This window comes from Colletes gigas, unplaced genomic scaffold, assembly GCF_013123115.1.
Source record: "Colletes gigas isolate AHSC1104 unplaced genomic scaffold, ASM1312311v1 Colletes_gigas_Sc00037, whole genome shotgun sequence".
Lineage (NCBI taxonomy): Eukaryota > Metazoa > Arthropoda > Insecta > Hymenoptera > Colletidae > Colletes > Colletes gigas.
In genome coordinates, this window is record NW_025106666.1 from 939,599 (window position 1) to 959,485 (window position 19,887).

Below are 19,887 nucleotides of genomic sequence, written 5' to 3' on the forward strand. Positions count from 1 at the left end.
TATTGTAAATGTTGTAATTATTATATCTTTGTTTTAATACGCCCTTCCCAAATTTGTTGCACACGTGCAATTGAGTAGAATTAATAGAAAACAGAAAGGAGAGTTTTAAGATTTTTTAATTTCGAATATTCTAAAAAAAAAGAATTAAGAGAACTTGTGAACCACTTCAATGATATCGTTACGTTATGTTGGTTTCCACTTCGATAGTTATAATTGAATTATAGTAACCACCAAAAAATGGGTGCAATTCGAAAACTACGATTTTCTAAATATTGTTCCTTTTGGTAAGAAATAAAAATAAAATAAAATCACGATTAATTCGACCGTTTCTTTCACGATCACAACCACCCTGTGTAACGATATTTTCGACGATACTTAAATTCTGCATTTGTGTCACGGTATCGTGCAGAATAGGAAGACGCACATACTTAAGGTGCGCGAAATGCAAGCAACGAGCTCGAAATACAGCCAATTAAAATGTTTCAACACTCGATACAATTGTATATTGTTCCGATAGCAACACCACTTAATGCACGTACGAACGCACGATACTGGAACACGCGGAAAGAGATTCATCAGACTAAAGAGTATCTGAAATCCCTCGAGTGCCATTCACGACCCTCTGATTCCCGAAGGAGAAGCTAGAATGATACCGATTGGTTTTAATCATGAATTTCCACTTTTGATTACAATCGATACGCTCGAAAGGAATGTACCGTTAAATTCAACGGTTTCCAGATATACCAAAAGAGACTGTCCATAGTGCGTCGTAGCATTTTTCAAGTATCGTGCAATTACATTCTCCGGAATTGTTTATTCAATTATTCAAATTTATGTAATTTAAAACTTGCAGTTTCATTCGTAGATTTATTTTGTAAAAGTTAATTCGAGTATCGGGGTCTTGTCTTAAATAATTCCTGAAATATTATTCTGTAAAATAGTAATTTCGAAAATTAGTCCTTTTGGTAAATGGTAAGACCTTGATTCTTTTTTAAATATCTTACTGATTACTAGATATTTTATTGTCAATTTTTATAACCGTTTGAATAATTTGGTCTAACAATACAAACGTCATCTATTATTATAAAATTAATTTTAAACCTAACGTTTGCTATTCTTGAGAATCTTTTTTCTTATTACACAAATAACGTAAGACGTCTGTTAGGGATTTTAACTTTGAGTTGAAACTTCAAATTTTCGAGACAAATTTTTAAAATAATCGTTCAATATTGCTGAATGCAATTTGATGAATTTATTTTGACCAAAACAGCAAACTTTCGTTGATGATACTTTCTTTTTCGCGCAATTTGACAACCAAGCGTAATATAGTTCGACCAAAATACAAAACGCACTCCGTTTCACCGGGATAGTCTTCACACGAGCCACACATGCGTTACAGCTATGCAAAACTTTGTACTGAAACTCCGGGAGTTTGATGGTTGATAATGATTTACGGAGTAAAATGCTGACCCTTACATCTTTATGACTCTCGGTGCATTTGCATACGAATGTGCATTGTTATAAATAGTGCAAACTGAAATTACTATGTGTTGGGAATACATTACGGAAGTATATGTATAAGGTTAATGAATTTCAAAGTAGAATAGTTTCTGACAGACATATTTTCATGCAGTTACTATGCATGCGCATGATTGCAAGCGAGTTTATACTTCGGCGTATAATGAAAACGCCAGTCACGAGACTTCGAAAGCACTTTTCGAAGAAACGGCTGAATTGGTTGATTCATAGATAACAAGTATAATTGCGTACAGCTACTTTCACATCGATATTCAAGTGACAAATGCTCTTGGAACGTGATGGTGCATTAAAAAGTTCGAGTCGCGTGATTTTATGACCAGCTTCTTTCCTACGAATTTACCCAGAGTCACAACGCTTTAAGAATCAGCCAAACTTACCAAGATATCCAATTAACAACGTGCAGTTCTCGATTTTTTTTTTTAACGTACACGGGGTCTGTTAAAAAAATAACCGAACTTTTTTAGTTGTGTGTTTGTGTATCATCATAGCAACGAACAGTTGACAGCACTGCAATTGTCAATCTTCCGCGTAACTGACATTATTACAAATTGTTTACATCTTGTTTAGTTCCCGAGTTATTGCTATTTCAGTGCAACGTGCTTAACTGTTCACGGCGATTTTCGCAATGTCCGAGTTACGAGAGCAACGATGCAACGTGAAATTTGAAGCAGGAAGTAAAAGCCTAGTCTTCTCAGTGACTTAACAAAGGATCTCCACGCCCAAAAAGCACAAGTTCGATCCTCTGTCAAGGTGATGCTCACCGTTTTTTTCGATTTCAACGGAGTTGTGCATTTTGAATTTTTGCCTCAAGATCAAACAATCAACGCTCAGTACTATGAAGGCGTTTTAAAACGGTTGCGCGAAAAATTTCGCAAAAAGAGACCACAGTTGTGGCGAGACAACTCATGGTTCCTTCACCGTGACAATGCGCCTGCCCACTTAGCCTTGTTAATTCGCCAGTTTTGTGCCAAAAATCAGATGACTGTCCTCCTCCAACCTCCCTATTCCCCAGACCTAGCTCCCTGCGACTTTTTCTTGTTCTCAAAATTAAAATCAGTGCTGAAAAGACGCCGTTTTAACTCAATTGAGGACATTAAGAAAAATTCGTCACAGGCATTGAAGGATGCTCCAAAAGAAGCTTTCCAGGAATGCACCGTAAAATGGAAACATCGCTGAAACAAATGTGTGAATAGAGGAGGAGAGTACTTTGAAGGAGACAAAGAGCAATAAGTTGTACATTAAATAAACAAAAATTTTTAAAAATAGTTCGGTTATTTTTTAAACAGACCTCGTATGTATTATTGAAGAATTAATTTTAACGAGGTTACGAATTGGCAAAAAAATTGGGTGAAATATTTGGTCATTTAGACAACTGTCCAAATAACGGGAACAATAATCGTTAGCTCGAATCTCAGATGGAATAGAACTTCGTATTTAGTCCATTCAGCTTTTTAAATATGAATCGTGAATTACGAGGCTCCTCGTGCAGGAGAATGAGGCCTTGCCTATATACCGGAGCTAACTGTTTTCTCTTAATTTTGCATGACCAACTTCGAACTGTCGACAGTAGGTTTCAACAGTAATCGATCCGCCTCGTTGCGAAAAATTGGAATGGACAACATTATGGCGTATCCAAACCTCCCTTTATGGGTCGAATTTCGTTTTGGGTTTTCGTTTTCGAGTCGAAGAAATTCCGAAAACTATCGACGAATTCTACTGAATAATCTGACCCTGACTGCTCTAACAAAAATATTACAGGCGGGGGAAATTTATTTATTTTACTTTATTTTTCCTTATCACAATTTGAGACAAAATGATTCGAGAAAGGAAAATTTGAATTTTCTAAAATTTGACTTTTTCATGAAAATCACTCTTTTCTAAAAATTTCGAAACGTCTGGTAACCGAGTTATTCTAATCGTTCAATCCTTAAGTGGACTCTCAATCTCAACTGGTAAATGGAAATGGAAATCAACTTTAAAGCATTTATAAAATATTGAACTAATGGAGGATTACATAAATTTTCAAATAATTATTAGTTTAAATTTGTGGAGGGCCCCAATAATCACTTAATCCTTAAACTACTTAAGTTCAGTAGTTGCAGGGTTAAAATTGATCATATTACTCCCTTGACTTACGGTTTAATCTAAAATAATTTTTCAAACGTATACTATTTAATTTTGTTTAAAGTTCGTACAAGGAATGGGCACGAAAAAAGATAGATTTGTTTTACGAATACCTCGTGAATATAAAAATGTGTTGATTTTAATTTATAAGGCTTGATGAGTGAGTGGCCTCATGATTGTGAAACTTGACATCAAGAACTTGTCACGAGTCAGACACATCATTGTATACCAAGGGGTTAATAACACGTTTAATTTAACCAAAAAATGTATCGTTTCTATGGAGAGTATGATTTTCAGAACAATTTGATGAATTCGTGTCACTGTGGATCGGGGATGAGATCCAAGGTCAGCTGCATTATGCAAACCCAGGGTGGTTGAGGGTGCTATTACGAGAGATATCGAAGTTTGCCAGGCTGATAGAGATCGAAACGAAGTTCCCCGGTGCACCTTGGAGCCCGATAAAACGCGTAATCAGTTTTTCTTCGTGCACGTCGACGGGTTAAGGAACGTCACCGTATCGAACTAACTTTCTTGAAAAGTTCCATCATTTTTCCGTGTCTCTCTATCCGGGCGTTGTTGCCCGTTGATATTATTGGCATCGCGCACAATAATTACAGGATGAGTTGTGGGTTCGCCGCGGTGATCGATTAGTCGGCGGTGATTCGCGGGGGTGTAGGAATTATTTCCCAAGAAAAATCGAGCGAAGAGAGCATCGAGCAATTTCAACTTTTAATAAACTACTCGGGCTCGGTCGCGCGGTAAGAGAATTTCTACGCTGCGAATTGCACGGACGCGGCGGAACCGAAGGGCGCCGCAAATATTCTTCATGATCGTGTGAAATTTTAAATTCCAATTTCTCCCACGCACAAAATCTATTTCGCGACCGGGGTCCGCTGTCGAAACTCTAAACAAAGGGACTACGACCGCATTATGTAAACACGCTCGTTCTAATTGCCTGGCTGGTCGCGGTAATAATTACACGGGTAAATTTTAATTCGTAATTGATGCTCGCGTATCTGTACGTACGCGACACCCACATAATGATTCACTGGTTACAATCTCGTGTTTGGGATTCTTTTTAACTTAAAAATTACGAACGATAAAGCCGTTATTATGTCTTTTATTGTCACAAAATTGCTTATTAAATCCTGCACTTGTGCACCCAGTCCTGGAAAAATTCAATTTCATGCATACAGGGTATTCGGCCACCTCTGGGAAAAATTTTAATGGAAGATTCTAGAGACCAAAATAAGACGAAAATTAATAATACCAAATTGTTGATAGAGGCTTCGTTAACTAGTTATTAACGTTTAAAGTTCAGGCTGTACTGAATTTTTTTTTCGAAAATGCACAGGATTTCAGAGTTATGTCTATCGACCAAAAATGATTGTAATTGACCCTCGCAATCGAAAGTACTTTTTTCAGAACGATTTGAAAAAATTTTTTTTCGTCGAAAAATTTCAGCACCTTCTCGAATTTTTTTCTCGCAAGTGCGTAGGAATTCGAGGGTATGTTTTTCACTAAAAATAATTGTAATTGACCTCCGCAACCGAAAATAATTTTTTTAGAATGATTTGAAATTTTTGTAAATTTAATTGTTAATAACTTTTTAACGAAGCCTCAGTAAAGAATTTGATATTCTTGATTTTCGTCTTATTTTGGCTCCTAGAATCTTCCGTTACGTGAAACTTTAAAAACTCAAAGTGTGACAACTGCACTCCATAGGGCATTGCATAACTTTTTACTTCATTAAGGGCTCTCTGGTCTCTTCACTTCGAATACCACAATAGTGAACCCATGCTGAAAAAAAATTAATCCTAGGTTCTTGGTGCGATTCGGCCCAATTCTTTAAATGTCAAATTAATTTTAAAGACATCAAATCTTACGATTTGTTTGAAACCGTTTGAAAAGTGAAACAAATGTTGTACGTATTCGTCATACTGTTACAAATGATTAATTAACTACGGTATTTTTTTGCGAAACGAAAACGATCAAGTTAACAAAATGGAAATTGATATTTAGTCCACTGAAACGAGAAAAACTGCTGACCGACGATACGTCAAAACTATTTTCTAGCGCAACATTTTTTTATATGATACAATTGCCTTTTATTTGTTCAGGCTTATTTATATGAATTTAGTATAGGCAAATTCTAATGCATATTTCCAATTTTTGTATCACTGACAATTCGACAACGTATCGTTTTATGTTAATTACAATACAGTTTTGTTGTTTTCTACGTACTTAATATAATTGTTTCGTTTTTGTTTCTACGAACAACGAAATGCAAAGCTATGTAGTCTAATAATCGAAAAATGGAATTACTTAATAAAATGTGGAAAAATTATTTTGCAATTATTCCACAGAGATAATCGACCAATGATTTAAGAACGCAACAGTAAAATATTTAGAAGAGATTTGATTGTGTTTGTTACCTTTTCGATAACTTTAGCCCTTTGCTTTCATTGCAGCGCTGACGTTTTGCTACCCAACAAAAAATATTCTAGTTCGAAAGTTTTTAATTAAAACGCGGTTGCCTCTTACAGAAATTAATTAATGCGTTTCCTTATTTCTCAATTGTTTCGACGAGTCAGCAACATCGTTAGGTGCTTCAATTTATAATGAAGCTTCGAAATAGTACCTTAACCGTACCGAATCAAAAATCGTACATCGGTTAAGTACTAACAATAAGAATAAGCACTGTCCGATTGTCACAGGATCGAGATCGAGCCTCGACAGTTTAACGATAAAGTAGATAAAATTTGATCGTCCTCGTTTCACTGTCTGGTGTTCCACTAATAGAATGATTGTTCCCGGAATAATTAATAGGAAATGTAAATTTCTAATATCGAGAAGCTTTTAAAAGTTAATTTTTCGTTTTTTATTGGCAAATTTATCTTAGATTTTCATTTTCACATTTTCACCTTCTGCTCCACGATCCAATAGAATGCAACGCTTACCTGAAACAGAAAACAGAAGACGATTATTAGTCACCAAAATAAACTGAAAAATTCTGGACTCGATGTTTAATAAAATTGACAAATAACTGCACGATAAGATTAAATTTAGATTAGACTAGCAGCTAGCAAGTTAGCAGACTGTGAATTATTGCTAAATACGTACAAATGTACGGTTTTATCGAAACTGGATTTTAATAATTTATGGAACGAGTAACAAATTCATTAAATTCTCAGAATTGGGGACTATGAATAAGACTAGTCATCCGGTCTAATCCAATATCGAGCCTTTTAGCCGAAGGGAAAACGATGTCTTAGGATATCGGAAAATGAAACTGGATTCTAACTGTATACGTAAAATTGTATCAATGCCCGAAAATCCAATACAGAAACGCATTTTGAGCAACGGAGATAAAAAATTTTCAATAAAATGCGACATTCTTTTACTAGATTTAATATAACTCTAAAAAAAAGTAAACATATCGTTTTCAAAAATCGGACTGAAACAAATACAACCACCTCTCAAAATAGTTTTTATTTTATCCATTATGAAAGGAAACTATAAACAATGGAAAATGAAATGAATAAAATACTCCTGAAAACCAATTTTTTAATTGTTAATGAATTTTACTAAATTAATATAAAAACCTTGATAATTTTTACAGAAAGGTATAATGTGAAGTACAGAAGGTGGAAAATGGGAATATTAAAAAACTAAACACGGAATAAAATTTATTTTGGGTTTACCAATTTTTTACCATTGTCTTGGGAAAAAGAACCTGACCAACTGGATCTGTTATTGTTTTTAAAAACAGAACCAGGCCGACTTTCATTAGTGTTAATGGTCTGGGTTGGTCTGAGACAGTTTACAAGACAATAAAACATTCCAGAGCGAAAACTACTGGCCTGAATTGGTCCGTGTTATTAGATTAAGTCATAAGTAATTGCCAGTGGGAAATAGTGGCTTATAGCTGTCCCCGGAAATTTAAAATGACCCTATAGCCCGTTATGGTCGTTGCATTTACTTTGTGTCCATGGGTGTGGCAGTCTAAAAACAGCTCGAGCAAGCTCCGTCAAAATTTTCCCTATTTTTACTAATTATTTTTAACGATCAAAACATTTTATTTATCTTACTTAAAGATCAAAGGATCAAAGATTACAGAAAAGTTTCTCTGAAAACCAACCGTAACGGTGAAACGATTATTTTGTTTTTGCGATTACGGTGGGCACATTTGTTGTTAGAGCTATTAGAATGAAATCCTGCTGAACGTGGATCGACTGTAGATCAGTTTGAAGCTTAAAACCGACTGGAAACGAGGCGACAAACATTTCGTCGATCGATTCAGCGCGAAATGGTGATTGCGTAGCAAAGGGAACCATCGATCAAAGTCACATTCGTCTATGTACGTGTTTTGCATAAATATAAATTGGGTTGCATCGCAGTGGCAGCTCTTCATAATATTAACACAGCTTTCAGAGAATATCAACTTGCCACTGTTCGATGAAAATCACGAGGCGTCAGTATACTTTCACGTTAATTGATAAATATTACACCTTATTGATAGGCGCTCGTTTAAATAAACAACCGATTGTGCAATCGCCATGTTCACAACTTCTATAATTTTTCACTTTTTACTGCGAAAATACTGTTTATACAGAGTGTTCGGCCACCCCAGGGAAAAATTTTAATAGGAGATTCTAGAGGTCAAAATAAGACGAAAATCAAGAATACCAATTTGTTGATGGAGGCTTCGTTGAAAAGTTATTAAAAAATTAAATTAATAAATTTCAAATCATTCTGAAAAAATTAGTTTGGTTGCGGGGCTCAATTACAATCATTTTTTATGGATACATATACCCCTGAAATCGTATCCACTTTCGAGAAAAAAATTCGAGTAGGTACTGAAATTTTTAAACGAAATTAAAAAATTTCAAATCGTACTAAAAAAATTATATATAGTTACAGGGGTCAATTACAAGCATTTTTTGTGAATAGACATACCACGAAATCCTACGTACTTTCGAGAAAAAAATTCTTTGTGAGGTCAGAAATGCTTCCCTGAAATTTTATGCGAATCTGTAAAATGTCATAACTCCTGAACGGATTGGAGGATTTTAATTTTTCAAAATGCAAGCAACGCGTATTTTAGTGGAGAATATGTAGAGATTCTAACAATATTGAAAAAGTTATTCCTTGACACCTTAAAGTGAAAGAAACCCCCTAAACCTGGCCCAATTTTCAAACCGCCATAACTTTTACCATAGAAATTTTTTTCTGCAACAGAGCCCATGGGTAGCTACAAAAAAGTATTAAAAAACTTTTCTATAAAGCGTCAAACAAATTTAATAAAAATGAAGAACTATTTTTTAGGAAAAATCGCAGAGGGTAGCTGTTGAAATTTTTCGGCGAAAAATAAAAATTTTAAATCATTCTGGAAAAATTATTTTCGGTTGTGGGGGTCAATTACAATCATTGTTGGCCATTAGACATACCCTCGAAATCCTACCCACTTTCTAGACAAAAATTCGAGAAGACGTGAAATTTTTCGACAAAATTAAAAAATTTCAAATCGTTCTGAAAAAATTATTTTCGGTTGCGGGGGTCAATTACAATAATTTTTGGTGAATAGACCTACCTCCGAAATCTTACCCACTTTTTAGAAAAAAAGAAGCCTCCATCAACAAATTAGTATTCTTGATTTTCGTCTTATTTTGGCCTCTAGAATCTCCCATTAAAACTTTTCCTAAGGTTGGCCGAACACCCTGTATACATGGACGAAAATAAAAACTGGGTCCTACGAATTATTTTCTGAAACTGAGACTGAAATTAATACTTTAGATTAAAGAATTTCTGCAAATAATTAAGTTGTGAAATTTTTCCTCGATTCAATATTCAACTTTTCCTATAATGATAGTTAAATTCTCACAATTATTTGAAGTGCATGGTTGACTTAGAATACAGATAACAATGTACTCGATGATTAATGACAAAGAGCTAGTTTTCAATATCTGCTGACAATATTACAAAACACTTTTATTGCAGAGGAGTTTATTCCTGCCTGAAACCTTGCAAACTCTATGAAACAATTTCAGACAGTCCCATGACAGGCAGAGTCAGGCAAATTTATTTCGAAACTAGCCATTACCCACGGCTAGAGTCCTTTCTGTTGAGAGTTTTTGGTCAGATGTTTGGGCATTGAAAATTTGCACGAAACAAACGGGTTTGTAAATTTCATTACCTGCAAACTATGTCGCTAATTTTATAGTCGACAGTCAGGATTTTTGCGATTTTATTATTACATATTTACGACGTTATTATTTATTTTTCAAATAAAGAATTATATTTCTTTGAAAAGTGGCATATTTTTCTTGATTTTTTCGCTTGACAAGAAAATATTTTGCAAAATTGTTTACAAAATGCCAAAATGCTTGACTGTACACTTACTTCCAACACTTCATAGTTTACGAGATATCTTTTTCTTTTTAAACAATCTTATTCATTTTGAAAGGAATACCTAGGATTTGTTAGAATCGGTTCCCACTTCGACTGATGTAAACAAAATCTCCTAAGTAATTTTGCGTGTGCCGATTTCTCTCGCAAGTTCCCATTTAAGTCCCCAAGTTTTCAATCTTCTCTCTGGAATACATTTTTACCCTTTGAAATTTATGTAAAGTCTACTTTGCACTCTACAACTTTTCAACTGGATTCATTCTCCGAGGTTGAGATCGATTTTTTAACTCCATCGCAGATTTGTCATACCGCAATAATTGGATAAATGGATTCGATTCTTTTACCCAAAGTATCCGGCGTCAAGTTTCCACCGATCGATTATCGAACTAACTTCGAGAATCGAAGTTGACTGTTTTAAGTAATTTAATTAATCCAATCGCGCATATATTTCTTTTTGGTGAGAAAACGCTCAAGTTTCCTCGACTAAGCGTAATTTCGTCGAGGAATCATTTTAAACGAAAATTGCAAACATGTTGATAACGTTGTTCGAGTTATTCTAAGAAATAACGAAGTTTAATTCGCAGAGGATCCGTCTAACGCTGAGGGGCGCACAGTGGGCCGGATCAGAAATTTTAGTGACATTTTAGTATGACTTTCGAACCATTAAAGATATCGAAGTGCGGTTTGCACAGAAAAATATTACAAAATTCTCCCGTTTTAATAATGTGCAGAATATTTTGTAATTACTTCTACTATGTCTAATTAATTTTATATTTGTGTTTATTTAATTGGTCTTTGCAATGTTTTAAATGTAATTGTTTCCCACACATGTAGCGAAATAAACCAGAAGTGTATTCTTTATTTTATATACAGGGTGGGGCATTTTAAACAGATCACCTGAATAACTCGCTTGTTTTTGATACAATCTTACCATTTGGTTCTTGAAGTTATGGGCTAAGTTCTGCTGTCCTTATTTGAGTAATTGTAGAGTTTCAGGATCTAATATTTTTCTTTTCCTTTTGTACGAGTTTAATCTCATTGCTGATATGAGTGGATCAGATGTTAGTAGTAGTCTGTGCAAGATGTCTTCATTTGTTGCAGTTCTTGAAATTTTCCTGCTCTTGTAATTCCGAAACTTTTTAAAGTCTTTATGTTTTGTTTCCTGGGCTTCTTCTGACAATTGTCCAATAGGAAGCAACGCATGTTTTATTATTTCTGTACCGTGTATTAATAGTTTATGAACGGAGGCTGGCATATAATACCAGCCATAATGGTTGACGAAATACTTTGCGGTACTTTGGGTGTATGCATGGAACTTGTCAACATCTATTGCATATAGAGACGAAATTACTTGTAGTATGATATGAAATTTTTTAATTAGTGTGATATCAATTCCGGTAATTTGTGCAGAGATTTCTGGATTGGAAAAGAATCGCCTTGCAGTATTACCATCGTTAGATGAACCCCATCCCTGCTTTACATAATCAATTAACAAACCCGTTTTTTCTTTAAACTGTTCTTGTATATGTTCTTTTCTTTCCTGTCGAATCTTCTTTGTTTCCGGGGTATTAGCCATCCATTTTTTAAATGGCAAATTATACGAAATATGTAAAAGGCATTCGAAGCATCGAATCCAAGCATGAAGCGATGACAGTCCAAAAGAATAATTTCCCGTAGCACAAAGCTTAGAATTGACGAGGTCCAGATTATTCATTTCAATTGGCGAGGCGTTGCATATATAGCAACGCATTGCTGATTTGGTATTTGTGATGGCATTACAAATTTTATTGTCTACCATGGTTAAAGTCATGGCATACTCTACAGAAATATTATTTATTTGAAGTGGTCTTAACATTTGAATTTCACTGTTTATTCGATGGATTTCCTTTTCTATTGTTTCTTGCGATTCTTTTATGAATTCAAATTTAATGGGCCTGCAAAACCATGATGATGATGGACAAGGATTTATCCATATGTTTTCAGAAGTTATTTTATTTTGTAATTTTAGTGGAACCATACTTGAAACAAAAATATTATCCTCGTTTATCTGATTTGTTTGTATCTGCTTATATCTTGGCTGCCCTGCAGCTCCATCACACCCCCATTTACACGTTAATAAAAATTTTGCATTTCCACTTACATTTCTTACATTTTTTAATATTCTCATTGCCGTGTGATCTAATAAGCTTTGTAAGTTTACTTTTCCATACCCTTCATTTATTTCAATAGTGTCCTTCGGCGGATAACAATTTCTTTTCTCTGTCTGTATCTTGTAGTATGACGGCCACGGGTTATTATTCAATTTAATCGATTCATTTCTAACGATGGAGTATTGGTGTTTTGAAAGATCTGCAGATACAAATGTGCTTAAGGCTTTTTCTGATGTGAACATATTTTTTTTTAAACTCCTATTTTTGAGAATAGTTTCTAGATTTTGATTTTGTAATAAATATTGTAACATACGCGATTGTTTATGCATTCCATGCTTTCGTAGGCTCATTTTTACTGCACTCAGTAGTTCTTCCAAAGAAAAACTATGTACTAAAGATTTTGTTTTACGAATTTTTTCTCTCTTGGTGCACTGAGAGTATAATTTTCTTCCTTTATAAATTTGGACAGTCGACGGTTTTGCTGCTACTGGTTTCGATCTTTGTGAGGTTGATGGAATTTGTGCCAATATATCATTTGGATACATAAAATCCTTCTCCAACCAGGTCTTATTTCGCTTTAGAAATTGCAGTTCTATATAATGCGATTGCACCCATTTCATTTTTAATTTTGACGTAAATTTTTTTAAACTGATTTTCAGTACACTCGAAGTTTCTGCACAAATATTGGCATTTTCACAAATTTTTTGATATAAGAATCCATAATCATCTATATCTTTAGACATATTTTTTAATGTAAAAAATAAATCTCTATTTGTACGGTATCCCTCCATTGTTTAATGTAAAAGACAACAAACACTTCCGTAACAACAGTAATGAAGAAAACTCGGAATACAATTTGTTACACACAGAATAAACTTAACTGAACTCAAAAGAATACATGCACTAAACATAAACTATACAAAACACAACTGTAAAAAGCGAATATTAAACTGAATAAAAGAACGAAAAAACTAGACTACGGAAAAAATATTTTTAATGTGCAGTTCACTATGCAGTTCGATGGTTCTGTTCCAACTGAATGCAGAAAAAAAATAAAACAAACGTTTGTGTCAATCGTCCTGTTTTGTTCCTATGATCTCTAAGAGGAAAGCGAACAGACACTTGAAAGTGGTATAGATTACATTGCTTTTGTTTAAAACAGACGAACGTTCTCTACAATGCATTATTTTTACATTTAGCTTTACCTACTTATACACATCAACTTATTACCTAAATAGCTATACAGGGTGTTCGGCCACCCCTGGGGAAAAATTGTAATGAGGGATTCTAGAGGCCAAAACAAGACGAAAATGAAGAATACCAATTTGTTGATGGAAGCTTCGTTAAAAAATTATTAACATATAAATTAAAAAATTTCAAATCGTTCTGGAAAAATTATTCTCGGTTGTGGGGGTCAATTACAATCATTTTTGGTAGATAGACATACTCCCGAAATCCTGCGCATTTTCGGGGAAAAAATTCAGTACGGGCGGAACTTTAAATATTAATAACTTTTTAACGAAGCCTCCATCAACAAATTGGTATTCTTGATTTCCGTCTTATTTTGGCTTCTAGAATCCCCCATTAAAATTTTTCCCAGAGGTGGCCGAACACCGTAGAGTACCGATGATGGCTACCGACCCCGCGTAAGGTTACATGACACCAATAACTTTGAACATTAATAATTCAGAAAGGTGGACGAAGGTGGTTACGATTTTTATATATTATCTAAAAGAAAGTATCCTGAAAACATTGAGATATGTTAGAACGTGGGACAACTTGGGACTCAAAAGATATTCCTTGTCAATTGTAAAAATATTGACAATTTTCTGTAGTACATTCAACGTTACGTTCCTAGTATACTAAATAAAATAACTTGAGTTGTATTTAATATTTTGTAATGGAAAATAATGCTGTTTATTGTAGAAAAGAAATGAAGAAAAAACATTAAACGAGATCGTCACAATACCGTGACAAAGAAAGTACATTTTTCGAGCGTCAAACGTACATTTGAAAATGTTAAACTTTAACAGTTCAATACAGCTATAATTTATAGTTAATTTCACAAATTCTTTAGTTTTTAAGGTCAGTAGATATTTGAAAGACGATACCAATTGATTAAAAATCGATATGTGAAAGTTCATTTTTCGGTAAAATGTCACTAAAATCTTCGATCCAGCCCACTGTGGGGCGATCCGTTATCGCAAAAATAATACGACGTCTCGTCGAAGTAGTAAATAACGATTGCAAAAAGTTCCTCGACACACAGAAATTTGTCAAACGTTAAATTTCTGAGGTATTTTGATCCGACAGGACAAATATATCCTAAATGACGCGTATACCGATCTTAACTCTGTCGTGTACACATTTAGAGACAGTGAACGATGTGCCCTCTTTAGTATCTCGCTTGCGAGGAAGGAAAGTATTGCAATCGAGAAAAATTTCAAACAAAACGCGTTACAAGACTTCTCGATCGCGTTTTGATTATTAAAATCCAAATTTTGTTGCATCTAAATGACTAAATGGATTTCAATCTTCATTTCGAACAAAGTGGATTTTTCATTCTTACAAATTATAGAAAAATATTTCAAATAAATTTTGGAGAGAGTTATAGATGATCTTTGTTTCCTACAACAGAAAACATAACTTTCTATAATAAACAAAAGAACTAAACGAAGTTTTATTAATTCCATTCTCAAACCACATTAATTATATACTGTAGGAGGCTAACGGGCCTCTTTAGCTTGGAGAGAACAGAGTACAGGGGTTTTCCCATGACGTAGGCCGCTTTGTTCCTTACGGGAAAAGGGAAAGCGGCAAAGGGATGGCAAGGCCAAGCAGGCCAGGTCATCAGTTAGTTACAGCAACGACTTTGACGAGGATTGTCACGTACACTCGCACGCGCCCGACTAATATATATCATTTATTTAAAATATATATCATCGTTATTAAGACTGGGAGGGTTTATTTCGGGCTCCTGACAACGTCCTGTTTCCCTCCATACCCTCCCACAATTCAGAAGTGGGATAAAGAACAATTTTTTTTTTGGAAAATAAGTACGAGTCGCGATTGTAAGTGAATATTGTCCGTCAGTGATTTTATTGGTGCGTTGTAACTCAAATTGACAATTATGCAGTTCATCAAATTGAATTGGTAGTGAATCTGGTCCCGTGACATATTTGTTGAGAGTGGGTTAGCGGATTGTGCAGCTGGAAGTCAAGCGTGTTGGCGCATTTTTTTTTAAGACTCAGCGACGCTAATTTTGACCACTGAAGATGTCGAAGGACTACACCACCAGTGAATTGAAGAGATTTCTGCGAGAACGCAACTTGGCAGTGGGCGGCTCGAAATCCGAGTTGATTTTACGGCTGGAAGAATTTGATCCCGATATTTGGAATATCGTCGCGGCGAACCGGGCGACGGCTGATCGAGTTGGAGAACAGCGACGGGACAGTGAGATACAAGACGAGGCAGCGCAGCCTCGTCGGAGTTCTGGAAGCCGAGAGAGAGACCTCCTGGCACGCGAATTGGAGCTCATGCGTTTGGAGTGCGACTTATTGCGGCGAGAAATGGAGCTTCTTCGTCGGGAACGAGAAGCTGCGGACAGGAAACCGAGCAAAGGGGGTAGTGATCCAAGAGGAAGACCCGAGCTGCAGAAGAAGATGATCCGATGTTTCAATTGTGGAGAAACCGGACATGTGTCCCCAAGATGTCCGAGACCGAAGAGTCGAGAATTCGGATCTTGGTTTGATTGCGTGAGCGAACCGGTCACGGTACCGGAAAAACTTCAAATTCACTCGGGAATTGGCCCGGCGGTGGCAAAACAAAGTAGAGAATCGTACCAATCGGGCAATTTACAAGTTAAGGAATCGAGTATCGAGAACATCGATTTTGAAATGAATATAGTTTTAAAACCGGAAAAACTTCAAATTCACTCGGAAATTGGCCCGGCGGTGGCAGAACAAAGTGAAGAATCGTACCAATCGGACTATTTACAAGTTAAGGGATCGAGTATTGATAACATTGATTTTGAAAGGAATATGGCTTTAAAACAGGAAGAACCGATTTGCTTTAGACCGCGGCGAATTTCATATGCGGATAGGGAAAAATTACAAAGTATTTTAGACGAATTGTTAAATAGAAAAATCGGTAGAATGTTGGAGCTGGAGGTAGTGCCCGAGAGATCCCTCGGCTGCGAGCAGTGGGAATTTATTTTAGGTATGCATTTTTCTCAATCAATTTCGATAATACAATCTCAAGTGGGCATTATAAGGGGAGTACAAGTACTTTATAGCGATAGTAATCCTTTAGATGTAGAATTAGGAATAAACTTACCTCACTACGGTGTACGGCTTATATTTGACCCAGTAGTGCAAAGGTTCAAAATAATTGAAATTTATAATATGAAATTAGTCAAACCTAAATACTGCGGTCTGCCGTTCAATTCGCCGGAAGTTTTACCATCTATCGAACAAATTGAACACTCGTTTGGAGCAACTCATCCTGGTGTTTACGATAGCGACAAACAAGTGTTTGTTTTAAATTTTCGTGGATTGTCATTTTATTTTCCCATTGATTCAAAGTTCCAACCTGGATATGCGCATGGCTTAGGATCACTGCAATTTCCAAATGGGGCTTCCCCCCTTGTAGCTAAAACAGCTAGATACATTGGTAATAGGGCTAGCGGAAGTGGAACAGACGAGCATAACTTGAAAGCACATCCACCACCTTTACCGCTCGTCTGCTATCACAACAATTTGTATTTAGAGAAGGTAGATGTTATGCGGGATAAAGCGCGCACTCGAGGGTTGAGATTGCATTTTTTCACAGAAGGTAGCTCTGTAACTAGGGTATTACTGGAGCCAAGGAAACGCTGCTGGACCAAAAAGGTATTATTTGGCGATACTTGTGAAGATGTGTTGAGCGCTTTGGGTGCACCATCTCGGGTGTTTTTCAAAGCCGAGGACAAGATGCGCATTCATAGTCCTCACGCGCACGAACGTGATAAAATAAGGCGATCGGATTTCTTCGATAACTATTTCACTTTAGGATTGGACATTTTATTCGAGGCCAAAACCCAATGTATTAAGAAATTTGTGTTACACACAAATTACCCAGGGCATTATAATTTTAAAATGTATCATTGTAAAACGCTTTCGAACGAGCAAACTGAGGAATGTATGTTTGTATTAATGTATTCGTTGGAGAAAAAATTATGTATTAAGTATGAGCTAAGAAGCATGTAGTATGCAGTATGTACAGATAGATTTAAGAAACAATATTGTATTGGGGTTAGCCGGGGCGGCTAACAGGTCAGGATGGCCGAACTGTAGGAGGCTAACGGGCCTCTTTAGCTTGGAGAGGACAGGGTACAGGGGTTTTCCCATGACGTAGGCCGCTTTGTTCCTTACGGGAAAAGGGAAAGCGGCAAAGGGATGGCAAGGCCAAGCAGGCCAGGTCATCAGTTAGTTACAGCAACGACTTTGACGAGGATTGTCACGTACACTCGCGCGCGCCCGACTAATATATATCATTTATTTAAAATATATATCATCGTTATTAAGACTGGGAGGGTTATTTCGGGCTCCTGACAACGTCCTGTTTCCCTCCATACTCTCCCACAATACATTATAAAGTTTGGAATTAAGTACAGAATACTTATTATTTTTGACCAATTTCTTATCTGTTTTAGTCTATTTTATCTCAAAATAAACAAAATTGCAAGAGAAAGCAAAAATGCAAGATTAACGAGTGTTTAATATTGTAGCAGGTATATAAATTATTTAAATCAGTTGCGTATCGAACACAATGGACAAGGCAGGGGTTAATTATTGCGTGCAAATAGACTCGAAGCCAATGATCGATATCAGAGTTGCGTTCATTAATCGAACTACGAATTATAATATTTAGTACGGTACGAACAATGGCCTGATCGAGCGCCAAGAAGGTAAATTTTAATATAATAATGGAATACGTGACATTTAAAGGAACGATTTGTTTGCCCCAATCAAAACTTGATCCTTGCCAGTACCATCGACAAGTGTGTGGACTTTCCGACAACTGGCTGCGATCGTAATTCGATATTATCCTACCTAAATCAACGCCATAGAAGCACACATGCGTTTTCTCTCTCTGTTACACGTATACGAGGCACAAGAGATCGATCGATAATGCATTGAGATTTATGGGCCCGCGAAGCGCTACTAGCCGGGGCTCCTGTCGGATCTTCTCGACCGTAGGTCAATCTCGTGAATCATGGCGGATTTGCTTCCAAAGGTTACTCGTTATAAAGATATACGCACGACCGGCGCTCTTTCGTTTAATCTTTGCATTTCGATAATACGTTATCGTCGTTTCGAACGATTATTATGTCCCTAAGTTACGTTTATCGACTCTTTATTCACCCTCCTTTTACGATTTCGACATACCCTAGGCGACAACGCAATGTTTCTCGTTAATTTCCAATGTAGGGCGATCAAACTATTACGAACACTTGTTTGACGTTCAATTAAAAATAGAGGGGGGAACATTTACAATTTGTTAAGAATTACTGAAAATCGCGCCGTATAATATGGTAAACAGACGCGTGACGTCTATTGTCTTGATAGGAATGTACTTACCACGTATGTATATAAATATGTTCCAGAAAAGTGTGGGTTGTCTATGCGAACAGAACTAGTAATTGTAATAATTTGTAAATTTTTTAAAATAAAAAAAAACCAATATAAAATTAACAAAATTTCTTATTGTACATTAAATTGTTACGTCTCTATATATTACATTACACGTTTCACAGCATATGCTGCCCTAATTCAGCAAATAATAAATTTTCGTCCGTAATGCTACACGTTCGTGAACGCAACGACCATGATTTACGAGCGTGCATAGTTCGAATAAAATCGGTGACCCTATGGTGTCGGTGCCTCTTGTTTTCATTGTTTCTTGCTTTCTTGCTTCATTTCGCGAAGATTACGCGCCGAAGAAACGGAGGAAACGTTTATGCTTCGCTCCTAGGAAACGGCACGAACCTGTCGAATGGCTTTAATATCGCGGATCATAAAATATTCCGCGCGAATCAACCGATACAGGCCCCATCGCGAGCAAAGTAAGAACCGCGGTTGAGTGGTTAACCGGGCGAAGTCAAACAATCGGTCGTCCCGGACAACGAGGATTCAATCAGAGATCGACAACCGGGGGATGAAAGTTATCTATGCAAGTGGAAAAGGGTGGTGGCGAGCGTGTGAACGACAGGGTCGAAACTGCCGGCGCACGCAACCGTCACGAGGGGACCTCGCGCTTCATGGTACAAATGACTCTTCCTATTCGCATGCTGTGCCACATCTACACCCCCTCTCTCCCCATATCCTGCTCGTCTTCTCCATATACTGCCCCTTTCTCACCCCTAGGGGGAGGACTTCCTCCCTTCGGTATCGGCTATCCCAAGGGAAGAACGTGGTCGACCACGTGGAACTACACCGACAATCTTCTACGGATCCGTAATTTGATATTATCCGATGTAAATCAACGCCGTACACCGGGAGCCGTCCAATTCCTTCTACGCCCCCTTCCAAAGGGCGTCCATTCGTTTCTCCGTCCATCGAAAACGAGCCAATCACCGTGTCGTTTCCAAAAATAGACGTTTCATTGTGCTATGCAACCCTCTGGA

The 19,887-nt window shown here is 36.4% G+C and overlaps 2 protein-coding genes across 2 annotated transcripts in view; one reads left to right on the top strand and one right to left on the bottom strand.

The window, feature by feature from the left end:
- The window catches only part of LOC122402502 (lachesin-like), a 253,881-nt gene that overhangs the window by 171,271 nt on the left and 62,723 nt on the right, over positions 1 to 19,887 (bottom strand). The gene's annotated exons all lie outside the window — the stretch shown is intronic.
- LOC122402551 (PHAF1 protein CG7083-like) lies at positions 16,376 to 17,467 on the top strand. The gene has a single exon (XM_043405425.1). It carries the CDS (start codon positions 16,376 to 16,378, stop codon positions 17,465 to 17,467), a length of 1,092 nt encoding a protein of 363 aa, XP_043261360.1.

Bases quoted from the DNA above. Each gene is read 5' to 3' on its own strand.
- LOC122402551 (XM_043405425.1), top strand. From the start codon at position 16,376: ATGTTGGAGCTGGAGGTAGTGCCCGAGAGATCCCTCGGCTGCGAGCAG.